At 41.7% G+C, this 15,000-nt stretch overlaps 1 protein-coding gene across 4 annotated transcripts in view; it reads left to right on the top strand.

The window, feature by feature from the left end:
• ebf3a (EBF transcription factor 3a) overlaps nt 1–15,000 on the top strand; it is a 59,313-nt gene that overhangs the window by 14,818 nt on the left and 29,495 nt on the right. For all 4 annotated transcript variants that reach the window (XM_085285525.1, XM_085285528.1, XM_085285527.1 and 1 more), the window contains exon 7: nt 10,700–10,781. In XM_085285525.1, the coding sequence (XP_085141651.1) occupies nt 10,700–10,781 (82 nt within the window). The remainder of the gene's footprint in view (nt 1–10,699; nt 10,782–15,000) is intronic.

The raw sequence follows: 15,000 nt of genomic DNA on the forward strand, positions 1-15,000 counted from the left end.
AGCTCAATGTTCAAACCAGCCGCAGATGCTAATTAGGAAAAACCTGTCCAGCATTTGGTGATAATTAGAGCGACAGGCCCAAACACATCTGACCACACACACACACACACACACACAGACACACACACACACACACACACACACACACACACACAGACACACACACACACACACACACACACACGCACACACACACACACACAGACACACACACACACACACACACACACACAGACACACACACACACAGACACACACACACACACACACACACACACACACACACAGAGTACAGTTCAGCTTTAAAACAGTTGAGACAGAGATGCACAAATCGTCATTAAACACCTAAAATTAAAGTGAAAATAACAACATTTGAAATGTGATTGCTCGGGAAAACAATTCAGCAATTTTACAAACATAATTAAGAAATAGTGACTCCATAATTTGCTGGATCTTGGTCGATGTTATTTTTGACATTGCCGGACGTTGCTGGATGTGATAAGACACATGTTGACCTGTTGTCTTTGGACTATTTTCCATAAAAATAGCCTTTGTATGATTTGTAAATTATTGCAACCTCATTCTTTTATCTCTTTTCCTTTTTACAAACATTGATCCCAATCAGAGTTGATAAGATGTCAAAAAGAAGGAAAAGCCAGAGTCTTGAGATTACATTTAATTGAACAAGCAGAGCAGTTAACGCCACATAAACAAACAGACAGCAGTTGGGCTGAGAATCGATAAGTTTCCATAATGAATCGCTTATGGATTCAGTTCCTTTTCGCTTCCCGTACCAATTCTCACTGGCTCCACTTTTAGCCACCACCATCTCTAAGCAGCATATCAAAGACATTACATTCATGCACATTAATTACATGCTGAGTGATCAAATGTTTGTGCATGTTGGAGGTGTTTCCCTCTTTGCTGTGATCAGTTTTGGGTCATTACTCAAAAATGTAATTATTACAATATTACACAGAACACTTTTCTTAAAAGTAATGCAGTACGTTACCTAATTACACCCAGGAGAAAGACATTCATTATACTACTCGTTATATTACTTTCATGTTACTCTGTAAAAGGATCTGAAACACACCGTCTCATAATCACCAGTTCACCGTCTGAACCTGCAGGCTACAGGGGACACGCGTGATCTTTCTCCAAGTATTTATGTATGAGCATAAAGTCGACAGCACAAATCAAAGATGGAAACCAGCACAAAGAGACTTTAAAGTGATTCTGCTTTAGAAACATGAACAGGTAGAAACGGAGGCTGCAGCCTGACTGCTCATCAGTTTCTTACCTCTTGAAATTCAGCAGCAGCTCACGTTATCATGGTGCTGGTCTGGGGTCAGCATTTACTCAGCTTAACGTCACTCTGGGCTCTTGGCTAACTTAGTGTTAGCATGCTGTCTGTGTAGTTGTTTCTGTTCTGGAGCAGTCGTCACTCTATCGTCTCATCTTTTGTGTAATAAAAATATAACATCCATGTCGATGCTGGAGACTGCGGCGCTATTTTCTTCCACCGACACAGAACTGAAATCAGCTGATTCAGGATCAATAAGCTGGCTCGGTAGGCAGACTAACAACTCCACGGAATTAGACTACCGAGAACCAGCTCTCTACAAGAACTGTTCTCGAGTCCATCCCTAACAGCAGTCGATGTGTGACAGTGGTTAAATTTAGACTGGTCTTATATAAACTGTGCCTGCAGCCCGACACAGCAGCAGACTACAAGACGACAGCAGGTTCTGGGGTTAGGGTGTGGATGCTGCTCGTTCTGCTGGTGTGTTTTTGTCATGCAGCTTGTTGGGGATCATGTTCTAATTAAAACTGACATAAAGAACATGAATAAAACATGCAGAAAGTGCTGGTACAACACGCTAACAAACGCTCTGACAGCACTTAGTAAACACTCCAAGGACGCATCAACAACAACTGAGATAAATAAACAGGAAGATGAAGAGAGAACAAGACAAGGACACAGTCACAGCTCACTGGGAACACGCTAAGAACATGCAGAGCACTATGTTGCTGCCTGACTGCTTCTCTAGTTTCCAATTACAACAAAAGTCAGAGGTCGAGTGAAGCGGATTCATCAGGCTAATCGCGTGGTGTTGTTTCCTGTTGCTGCTGACCCTTGAGGTCGCAGACACACTCAGTCTCAGAATCGTCTCTAGAAACAAGCACTCGTTCCTCTGTACGCTCTTTTTAAAACGACACAGGTGACCGCTCTGTTCAGACTGGCCCAAGCTGGATGGATGAATACCTTTGCAGGCTGATGATCAGTGTTTAAGTCTTTGGTTGTAGAGTCAGGGTCAGCATATCTGTTGCTCGATGTGTACTAGCAAAGATCACAAAGGTAACAAAGGTATGTCAAAAATGAGCAAAGCTCTATGATACTGAACATGTTTTACAAACAGAAAGCAGCAGAACGGACTCACTGTCCTATTGTGGTATTTAAATTGAAACCCTCAGATTAACGTGAAGTTGTGGAGCTTCCTCTGAGCAGCTGGACTCAGGCTGAACAGAATGAAGATCAGACGGCTGACGGTTGGCGTTTATTTCTAAGAGAAACGTGAACGTTCAGCAGGTCGTCGGGTAAACGCTGAGCTGTTACTGAGCTGCTGCTTCTGTCTGTTGACAGTCTGCGGATGCTGGCTGGTTATGATCGAATACACTGACTGACGATTGGTTGCCCCTCTTCTCTGTGACTTAGCCCCTCCTTTATGCTACCTGCCCGCTGCTATTTAATATCCAGCAGCTGTTTCCTATTTAATCTCTGTGAAGCCTTACTGCTTATTAAAGTATATTACTGCCCATAAATCGGGGGTCTCAAACTTAAATGAGCCGGGGGCCACTGTCGTCTCATTGGACAGATAGTGTTCAAGTAGTACCAAACAAACAAACAAGAAAACACGCACACATATTTCCTAAAATATTTTGCTTGTTTTTTAAGCGTCAAATAGACAAAACTGCAAATGCGAGCACAGATTGAAGCCTGTCGTTGGTCCTCTCTGTCTGTGCACGTGGCAGCTCTTCTTCTTGTGTTTGTGTTTAACTAAATCTAAATGCAGACATGAGTGTACACACGAGTTTGTGACTCTGTCACTGAACTAACACAGCCAGTCCCTCAGCATGTTTGTACTCTCTGCTCATATTCAGTCATTTTTGGCTCTTTAAAGAACTCATTTGACCAAAAACGTCACTTCAAGCGACAAACTGCTTTATATTCCTTCATGTCAATACAGCCCCTGGGCCGCTGCCACAAACCTCTCCAGTTTCTAACTATATCTCGAGGCGTCGTTTCCTTGAAGTATGTCAGATCTGAGAATGAAACCACACAAAACCTTCAGACAGTTTTTTCTATGTTGGTGCCATAAGTCTGTGAATCAGCAGAGAGGCGGCTCTGCTCTGACCCTGTGGGCTCGCTCAGGTTCACGCTCGTGTACTGAGCTGATCTCAGTGAACATAAATCTGTGTTGATGTTTTTGATTCTTTGCCTTTGTACCGACTCTAGTTTCTAAACAAAGGCAGGCAATACAAACTCAGCAGTCATTACTTCACCGTATAATTTTGACTTTAAACAACTGCACAGGCGAACTCCAGCGCTCCTGGAAATCGGACTCTGTCGCAGTATTCATTTAGATTTTTGATATGTGCCTCTGCAGCGTGTTTGATCTTCTCCTGTTGGTGTGAAGACAACATGTTTGTCTTTATTTATGAGAACTGATAAAAAGATGATTGTGTGCAGAGAAACAGGTGAAGAGTGTGAACAGAGGTGATGAAGAGTGTTTAAAGGCAGCAGCTGCTTTAAAGCAAAGATGAACCTGAGAGAGAGCAGCGCAAATGACTCGCATCAGATTAACAGACAGAGCTGCCAGCAGCACGTAAATCACACACACACACACACACACACACACACACACACACACACACACACACACACACACACACACACAGGGAGGCAGTACATTACCGTCAGTATAATTCGTCCTCACTCTGCGACTACATTTTCTACCTCATAGAGCATATTAACTCCAACACAGTGTGTGTGTCTGTGTGTGTGTCTGTGTGTGTGTGTGTGTCAGGTCTTCTCTGCTTATCACATAACAAATTGAAAGCTTAATCTGTGCTGTGTGTAGATTTATGACCTCGATCGCTGGCGAGGAAATACTCAGGGAAACGCAGAAGACGAGGAGGAGGAGGGTGGAGACGGATGGAGCGTGTGTGTCTGAAGATAAGAGCACGATCAGCTGAGACCGCACAGCGATAAGACCGTGTACGAGCAGCCGATCAGAGGTCAGAGGTCGCGCTGACAGACAGAGGTTATCTTCAGACAAACATAAGCAGGACTTCCTGCTGAGAGAGGAGCAGGAAACAAAAATAACTGTGGTAACCATGGCGATAACGGTAAACGGTAAACGGACTGGTTCTTATGCAGCGCTTTTCTACTCTTCTGAGCACTCAAAGCGCTTTACACAACTTGTGCATTCACCCATTCACACCAGCACATTGTTCTAAGTGCTTTCTAAGAAGCATTCACACACATTCATACTCCGATGGACGTATCGGAGAGCAATTTGGGGTTAATATCTTGCCCAAGGATATTTGGCATGCAGACTAGGGGAAGCCAGGAATTGAACCACCAACCTTCCGACCTGCGCTACCGCCTGAGCTACAGGCGGTAGCGCAGGTCATAACCACGGCGTTCTTATTGTACCCACGTGGTTTCTGCATTGGCGTTCACATCTCTACGCCACCTGTGTCAGCGGCCAGCAGAGCCGGTGGTCGGAGCGTGACTCGTGTCCCACGCTGGAGTAAACCTGTTAACATCCATGAATCAGCCGCGCGGCGTCCACGGCTTTTTCAGCCGTGTGTTAAATATGGAGATTTTCCTGTTAACGCTTTATGATACAGCCCAGGACCGAGGGTGCAATTCCTCTCTGATTAAATCTAGTTGTATTTTATTTGAAATTATAATTTCATTATATTTGCCTTCAAAGGTAGACAGACCTTAAAAATGAGCTAACCACGAGGTTCACAGGAAACAAAGACAGAACGATGCTGTCATGGTAACTTTCTTACATCAGAAACATGTTTGTACTTTTTGAGTAAATTAATCCTCGCGTTTCATATTTTTACATTTTATTTAAAATTCATTATGGTGACGAGCACGATGGATGTTCTTATTATTCAACTCTGCTTTTATTAAATTATTATGTGACCTCCAGTGATGAAGTCTAATGTCTCTGACAGACTCTTGGTCGCCGGCCGACCTTGTTAGGGTAGTGAGGGTTAACATCTAACCTTTATTTTCTCCGTTTGAAGCAGCAGCAGCACGCACCTGAAAAACTAAACCGACAGGAAACATCTGAACTCCTGCACGTGTGTAGAAAACTTACCGTGGTTACTGATGGATGATGCTGTGTGAATCTCTCAGTATCAACCTGCGGTCGAGCCTCGTGTTGAGGCATTTCTTCTTTATGAACTTCATGATTCTAAATCGTTTCCTTGATCTAAAGTCACTTCTCACATCAAACAGCTGAGATGTTCACCTGTTCAGGTGTGCAGTCAGTCTTTCATGCTGATTATTGACTCAAAGTGTAAAAGTGATTTCAGTCGGCGGTGCTGAACTTCGTTTGGAAAAGAAAGCTCAATTTGTTTACAGAACATCTGCTCAGAGTGTGTGTGTGTGTGTGTGTGTATGTGTGTGTGTGTGTGTGTGTGTGTGTGTGTGTGTGTGTGTGTGTGTGTGTGCGTGTGTGTGTGTGTGCCACTGTCAGCACTTTGTCCTTCTGTAGGCTCATTAGAGACAAGCTGCAAGGAATGCTGGGTAATCAATACTGCTGAGACCCTTAGAGACCAGACACATCGCCTTAGAGCGAGTTCTGTCTTTTTTGTCCTTCTATGTGTGTGCGTGTTTACAACCCGTTACCGTGGAAACCGCTGTGATGCTGTGGCACTGACCCTCCACACGCACCCGTCCGGACAGCTGGCATCACAGTATTTTGTAAAACTGTAGAAAGCAGAGACGGTGTTTCTGAACATGGGACCTGAGCAGGCCGGTGGGGCTGAGGGGAGGAGACGCTGGCGTTGGGGTTGGAGTGCGGATGCAGCTGTAGTCTCGGCTCTTTGTCTTCTCTCCTTCATCCCTCCGTCTCTCCTGGGAGAGGATGACAGCGGAGGAGGAGAGAGGGAGGGAGTGCTCAGGGTTACAGCTGACAGGATGACAGAGAGCGCGTCCTTTGGATTTACCCACTGTAAGACACACAGACACAAACATCCTGAGCCGGAGTAAATATGTCATCCACCCTCTGAAACATAGGACGCATCTGTGAACTCTGATTGGTCAGCAGCTGTCTGTTAAAACCAAACTCGTCCTAAAGCCAGTAATAAGCTGTGGTTGAACACTTTAAATGTTTTAGTGTGACATCTAAAATATTCACACGTGCTTCAGACAGTTTCATGTTTTGTTCTCCAACATTAAACACGTCCGTGAATCTGTCTTACCACACTAAACAAACCTGGACCAATCAGGAGAAAGCACAGGTAACTTCAGGCATGTTTATGCATGACACCAGTGATTGGATTAGCGGAACAGGTTTTACTCCGTCACCTTCCAAGGTTCTCTACAACAATCTCAACCTGTGTTTCATAGAGGATGACCTGATATTAAAAGAACGTCATAGAAACACAGACTGAGTAACTTCAATCACTTTTTGTTTAAAACCACAAACTCATGGATGTACCTGCACTGTACAAAGGGACAGAGACCATTGTTATGCAACTTTTCTTGAATAAAAGCTGTTTAAATGAGACAACAAGAAAAGAAAAATCAGACGAACTAAGTTCAGTTCATTTTTATTTCAAACATTTCAAACGTGCTTTCACAATCATTACAAAATATCATTCCATTATCTGTTTGAAAAGGAGCAGAAGTATTTACTTATTTGTCCCCACCCCCTCAAGTTTGACCTCTCATTCATTTATTTTCTATTTAGTCTTAAATTAAACAAACAACATGTGAAACAAAAGTAAAGCAAAACAAACATACAGAAATCAAAAACAAGAAATAATCAAGCCCCACCACAGTATAGTTTCTTTCATATGAAAAAGACACAATGTGTAAATTTGCAGATTCACAAGTTATGGAAAAACAAACAAACAAACAAACAAACAAAAAACCAAAAAGAACAACAACACCATTACCAGCAACATCACCGTCCTGGTTTAACCCAGTTTTATGTTTTTACTGTCTTTTATTTCTTCAGTTAGTCTGCTCCATAATTTAACTCCTGCAACTGAGATTGACATCGTTCTTAAAGTTGTTCTAGCACTTTGTATTTTTAAATTCCATTTCCCTCTTAAGTTATACCCACCGTCTCTTTCTATGAACAATTTACAGATTTCTTTTGGAAGCAATTTATTTCTTACTTTATGTATTATTTGCGCTGTTTTAAGCTTCACCAACTCTTGGAATTTAAAAGCTTGCATTTTGACAAAGAGTGCATTTGTATTATTAATCCTTTATTTATCCAGGTAAAAAATCTCATTGAGATTAAAAATCTCATTTCCAAGAGAGACCTGGCATCATAGCAACAAAAGTCACATACCACATAGGTATATAACATTTAAAACAAATACAATATCCCATACAAACATGTGTAAAATATACAATAACAGATCAATGGTCCCTGTACCCACATTATTATTAATCTGATGGCCCTTTTCTGTATTATAGTTATTGTTTGTGTGTTACTCTTGTATGTTTCCCCAGACCTCGACACAGTAGCTCATATACAGCAGTAGTAAAGCACAGTATAACATGTGCAGGGCTTTCTGATCCAACATGTGCTTTGTGTTCCCCACGACGGCCCCGTGCCAGTTTCCCCCGAGCATCAGTGCTGTGTGGCTTCCAGCTCGTGGTCAATGATCACACCAAGATATTTCATTTCATTGACTCTTTCTAAATATACATTGTCAACACATATTACTGCTTTGATGTTTTTCTTTTGCTTTCCAAACAACATAAATCTGGTTTTATCGAGATTCAATGATAATTTATTTATATCAAACCACTTCTTTAATATCGTTAATTCCTGTGTGATCATTTCCAAAACCTGTGGCAACTCCCCACCTGCACACAGTATATTTGTGTCATCTGCAAATATTACAACCTTTAAAATCTGCGATACTCTGCAGATATCATTTAAGTACATAATAAACATTTTTGGACCCAGTACTGAACCTTGAGGTACTCCACAAGCTATATCCATCAAATTAGATTTATATTCATTTATTTGTACATATTGTTGCCTATTCCCTACATAGCTTTTTACCCAGTCCAAAACCACTCCCCTACCCACACCTTTCCAGTTTGTTATTAGAATTTCATGATTAACAGCATCAAACGCCTTTAGATGTAAGAAAACGAGTGCGTACCTCTTATTGTCCACACGTTCTGTTATCTCTTCCATTAAATCTATCAGTGCCAAAGCTGTTGACCTGTTGCTTCTGAACCCAAACTCACTATCTGTCAGTAATTCATATTTTTCCACAAAACTGTCAAATCTTTTTATGAAGAGTTTTTCCAGTATCTTAGAGCACTGGGAGAGTATTGACACTGGTCTATAGTTTGTAAAGTGATGATCCAGGGTAATTGTTATTCCTTGTTTCATTTTTGATTATTCTGTTTAATACATTCCATATATCTCTTGTGTTATCTTTATTGTGTTCTAACCTTTTAATGTAATACTCTCTTTTACAGGATCTCATTATATTAGTTAATTTATTTTTGTAAGTTTTATACTTCCTTTCAGTTTCTATTGTTCTCTTTTTTATGAATTCTCGATATAAGGTATTCTTTTTTTTGCTGGCATTTTGTAGTCCTTTTGTCATCCATGGTCTTCCTGCATAGTTGTGTTTCCTGTTGATTTCAATTACTGGGCAGTTTTTATCAAGTAATGTATTAAAAGTTCTTAAAAATCCTTCGTAAGCTTTATTAACTTCTTTTTGTTCATACACAATATTCCAATCTTGCTTTAAAAGTTCATTTCTAAGACAGTTTAACATCTTCTCTGTTCTTATTCTTTTGTAAATAATCTCGTGTCCATCGTTGTTCACTTTATAATGGCAATTATAAGATGCAAAGACTGGTAAATGGTCACTTATATCATTGACTAATAGCCCACTTTTTATATTTTCTTCTATTATATTTGTAAATATATTATCTAATAGAGTCGTGCAGTGAGATGTTATTCTGGTCGGTCTTGTTATCAGCGGAAATAAACCGATGCTGTACATGGAGTCAATAAATTCTGCTGTACTCTTATTATGAGTCAATATTAAGTCCCCACAGATAAACACTCTTTTCTGCTTTATATTTGTAAATAAGTCCTCCATATTATCCTTGAATATCTCAATCTTAGATCCTGGTGTTCTGTAAATACAACTGACAATTAGGTTTTTCCTTTTTTCCATACACTGTTATCAATAACAGTCGTCATTCTTCCCATTCTTTCGTACTTTAGGTTTTTATCAATGTAAAGTGCCACCCCACCTCCTTTCTTGTTGATCCTGTCTACATGAAGGAATTCATATCCATTTATTTTAAAGTCTTCTTCTTTTTCAGGAGTTATCCAGGTCTCTGATATGGGTGAGGGTTATAAAGCCTACCCTAACCCCATCACCTTGAATGGCTGTTTAAACTGTGTTATGTTTTCTTTGATGGATTGAAAGTTTGCATATAAGCTTTGACTATTAAAGTGAACCGTTGTTGTACCCTGTTCTACCTTGATTTTCTTTTTAAATTGCTCGTTTGTGTAATAATTGCATTCATTTGTCTTATTGTTAAAGACATTACAATCAGGATCTGTGTTGCTGTCATACATTAATGTCCTATTGTCAATATCTATGAGTTGTTAGTTGAAAACTGTCAGACATCTGCGTTGGTTGTGCACTTGGACGGTCCCATCATATTTAGCACTGCTTTGCATTCTGACTTATCAGTTTTATCTTTGTAGGTGTGTCATCTCTTTGATGACTAGAACCTGCTCTGGTCTTCCATTTAACTCAATGAATATTTTACAGTCTGACGTCCAAGGTCACTGTATTTTCTTCTGTTTTCTTAATATCCTTGCTTGTCTTGCAGTGTCAGCATTTTTCTTGATTAGGTGTTCGTTTAAATAAACATTTGTACGCTTTCTTCCTCGCTTGAGCAGTTCTTTTTTCTGTTTTCTATTTACAAAACGAATGATAATGGCAGGTATTTGATTTTTTCTCGGAAGAGGATGGCATCCCTCAATATTTTTACTGTCCATTTCGATACCCTTGCTTTTGAAGATGCCGTCACCTGCTCTTCCAAAGAGTGTAGCTCCTGCTCGGGTGGCTCCCCTCTCTCTGACGCTGCTACCCGTGCATGTCTGATGCTTGGTTTCCAGTCCCGTCACTATCACATCATTTACTCTTGAATATTGTTTGACGTAGAAGTAAAATGTTGATCAAACAGCGTGCACTCCAAACAGCTCCAGCCTTTTGATCTTAACCTGTGAGATGGTTTCCAGTAGAGCACTCCTCCTCCCAGCTTCACATTTGTGTACAGCACATCATCCAGTTTGATCTTAGTGTGTGTGTGTGTCTATTACTGGTTAATAGATATGCAATCAGCCCTGATCAAACCTCATCTGTGTGTTTGCAGGTTTTTCCTCAAGTTTTTTCTGAAGTGTAACCAGAACTGCCTGAAAAATGCAGGAAACCCACGAGACATGAGGCGATTTCAGGTAAAGCACACACACACACACACACACACACACACACACACTCACACACACACACTCTCACACACACACACACACACACACACACACACACACACACACAGATGAATTCATTTCCCTAAAGGGCAGGACATGGCTGTGGATGATCCCATAATGCATTGCAGCAGGGCAGCCCAAGGCTTATTGCTTTGGAGATAAAATATGAGAGGTCATCAGAGACGTCTGTCTGTCCATCCTTCCAATTATTTGTGTTCAGCATCTGCTTGGTGTCTGAATGAAGTGTTAAATGATTAAATTCAAGCTTCCTGTCAAAAGCAGTAACATGGTAGTAAGTGTCAGTCACAATCACGCCAGTACAGACAGGATAACTCGACGTTCACTCATCAATAATGAAACTTTAAAAATAAATAATCCTTTGATAAGTAGAACTGGTGGAGAACAAAGAACCTGATGTTGCAGAGGAACACTCGTTCATGAGAATGAGAGTTTGTTCTTAATGATCGCTGCTGGATCAGAGTCGGCCTGTCCATGTCTGATGCTGGTAAGAGAAAGAAACCAGAAGCTTCTCAAACATGAAGCCCCACCAAACAAAATCTCCCACCCGGAGCTGCCTGAAAGCATCAGAAGCTCCAGATGTTGAGGGTATCTGCAGATGTTTATCACCACGGCTACCACAATAGAGTTTTAAAAGACGTGAGGGCGTAATAGCCCACGTAAGCTGCATTTATCAGTGGTGCTTCAGAGCATCAAATCATAAAACCTTTCTGTAGTAGAAATGTGCTCCACACTGTAGGGTCTGAGCCGTCACCCTGAGCACTAAACCAACACACAGTAGAATGTGTCATTGATGTGTTTTTATTACATTGATCCTCAAAGTCTTTGCAATCAGGGAACAAAGAAAATAATCATGAAATCTAAATACTTGCACTAAAAGACAGACGGTCATAGCAGTTATTCATTATTATTATTATTATTATTATTATTTTCTTTTCCCACTATTTTATAGCAATACTTATGTGTGTGTGGGGTCTTTGCATGTTGTGTGTGTTATAATATTGATTTGATGTTGGTATGTTTGAAAGCGTAGCTGCGTGTCCGTGCAGACACTCAGTAAAAGAAAAGATCAAAATGCTGCTCTGGATTTACAGCAGCATAAAAATGTTTCATTCACGATCTCAGTAAATATAAAGGAGGCAGTAAAGCTGCTGTGACCCTCTGTGTTGCGTCTCAGGGAGAGCCTGCTGACCCCGAGCGCCTTCATGAAGCTCAGATTAACTGAGTGCGCAAATACAGGCGCCCCGCAGTTAAACACCCTCAACCACGAGAGCTTCATTCATCAGACACTTAACAACGAGCACCGCTTATCAGGAAGAAGAGCCCCATGATTGATCCTCATTATTGATCAGACCCATCGTACCGTTACGGTCCAAAAGAGCAGCTGAAGCCAGCAGGAGGTGGGAGGAGAGAGGAGGAGCCATAAAACATAAACACATATTTGAAAAAAAACGAATACCTTCAAATCTGCAGAAAGTAAACAAAAACTTTGATGTTATTATGTAAGGAAAACATGGAATGAGCTGACAGCATGCGATTTATGTGATGAACATGTTTCTAAAAAGTTGCTGCATTACGTCAAACACATCAACACGTTGATGAGTCCGTCGATGTCTGCAGCACCAACAGCTGACGAAAAAAACGGCGACACCATTAAAGAAAACAAACTTCTGCGACCTGTCGCTCGGAGGAAAGTCAGTACAGACCCTAAGAAATGTCAGGTTCACATAGCGTCTCCTTCACCGCGCTGTTACCTGTTCACCTGCCATATCACAGGTGTACAGGTGTTCACTGCCAATCACAGGAACCCAGAAACAACAAGACAACACCAGCAGCCTGTTGTCGGTTACACCAGCTCGGTCTGTGGGACCAAGAGCTTCAAACCTGCAGTTCCTCTGGCATCCAGCAGAGGCAGCAGTCAGTCAGTACATGTACATGGCTGATACACAAACCGGCCATTACTCAGTAAGCAAGCGCGCTAGTTCCTACCTCGTAAGTTCACGAGGAAGTCCAGGAGAATGCTGCGTTTGGAACAACAGGATGAAAATATCTGTTAGTGTTAACTCAGAGTCAGCACATTTTTACACCAGAGAATAAAGACGGGCCAAAGATTGATTTCCAAATATACTGGCAGCTCTCCAGTGAGACATTAAAGTTAAATACAACGATGCAGTTATAAAGCTGAACTTTAATCAAAGTAACTTGCTCAGGAACAAATAAAACACTGAAATAAGCCAAACATGAACCATGGATCATCAAAGTGAATTTCATCTCATGCTTAACTTCCACTGGGTGGCGAAAGCGAGTGCCGTGATTCAGGCGTTTCTCACGAGCCTCGACCTCCCGGTCAGCTGACATCTCTGAAAATGTTGGAGCACTTTTGTAAACGGGCAATGTCTCGATAAACGATATTTAACTTTACACGTCTACATCTTTAAACATCTTTAAAGTTGTGATACAGAAAAAGTAATATTTCAAACTTTACTTAGAGTCTTTGCCACGGTCATCCACTGTTGCCACTTTCCCTCTGGGCTTAATAAAGTCTCTCTGATTTTCAGTTTTAGACGAAATGCATTCTGGGATACTTGGCTTCAACAAGCCCAGACAAGTACACACGAGTACATGCAAGTATGCATATTGAGAAACAACCTCTGGGTTGGTCTCTATAGATTATTTCCCCCCTCGTAACAGCTGCAGGGGGGAAGATGTTTTATAACTTGGCCTCTTCGACTGACAGGTGGGTTTAGCTGCGAACTGCTAATATGGCTGCTGTGAGGTTATCGTAGTAACAGGGTATCCAAGGAGTCTGAGAAGCCTGCTAATGTTTAAGCTTCAAAGCCTCAGAAAGCTCTGCAGCTTCATCCCACAGATGTGTTTTTACAGGAAGGAGATGCCCTACACCTACTGTCCACCTGACCAGCCAATCAGCTTGCAGAGCAGGTGATATTCACTCAGGAAGAAAGAAACAAGCTTTATTGATAACACACACAGTCATACGGAGAAATGTGTCATGTCCGAGCTGCAGACGTAGGGCTTGGTGTTTGGCACGGGGGGTCTACCCAGGACCTTGACTGGATGCTGGGATAGAATCGAACTTGCAGCTTCCACTCCAAAGGTGTGTGGTCTTATCACTACACTATCCAGCTGCCACAGATTTTACTCACGAAGCTTCGCTGCTGCTGAAAGAGAGGAGACGTGTCATTCGAGGAAACTGCCTCTCTCCTCCGTCTGCTCGTTGTCTCACAGCTTCACGCACACACACACACAGTAACACACACACTCGCCGCCACGCCGCGCTGGCCACGCTGACAGGATGTTAAGTCCACTTAAAGCAGCGGGGCAGGGGGAGGGGGGAGACGGACCAAGCGAGCTGCAGGAGGAGAGAGAGGAGGACGGAGACAGGTGAAGTCAGGTGTGTACTCGTGTGTGGTTGTCGTGGTGACAGCAGGGTGAAGGATGTGCTGGTTAGCCACTGTGGCGACAGAGGACACTTCTACTCGCTCTCAGCGTGACCTTCTGCTCCGTCGCCATGGATCAACGGCAACAACCTCGCCACGGCAACCAGCCACAGATGATGAATGGCCACAACCTGGCACCTGGCAGTGACATCATAAAGAAGGCGGGTTCATTCAGACAATGAACCTTTTTACATTTGTCACATCATTTTATTTCCTGTGTTCAAACACTTTATACTCATCCTGTTTGCGGCTCGTTTAGAGTGTTCCACAAACTTTCATCAGGTCAGAGGTCAAAGAAATATCAAAGCATAGAGTTTACAGTTTGTTGCCTCCTCATTATGAAATCTTAATTTTGTTTTAGAAGCCTTTAATTAAAGAGGAAATAATGTCTGACGGTGACATCATCAGTGTGACCAGTGTTGGGAAGGTTACTTTCAAAATGTATTCCACCACAGATTACAGATTACATGCCCCAAAATGTATTTTGTAACGTATTCCATTACGTTACTCAGTGAGAGTAACGTATTCTGAATACTTTGGATTACTTAATATATTATCATGCTGTTTACAACTACATCCTATTGCTGTGTGATTTATTACTATTACTGAAGGTTACTCTCCACACCAACACCAGCTAGATGTTTAAATCTTAATATAATGAGTAACAGTAGGTGGACATTAGGTAAGGCTGCACTCGTATAGAAAACTAT

The sequence above is a fragment of the Mchenga conophoros genome, linkage group LG8, assembly GCF_057382185.1.
Source record: "Mchenga conophoros isolate Kocher_MC1m ecotype Shallow Benthic linkage group LG8, M_conophoros_male_GT1.1, whole genome shotgun sequence".
Taxonomy (NCBI): domain Eukaryota; kingdom Metazoa; phylum Chordata; class Actinopteri; order Cichliformes; family Cichlidae; genus Mchenga; species Mchenga conophoros.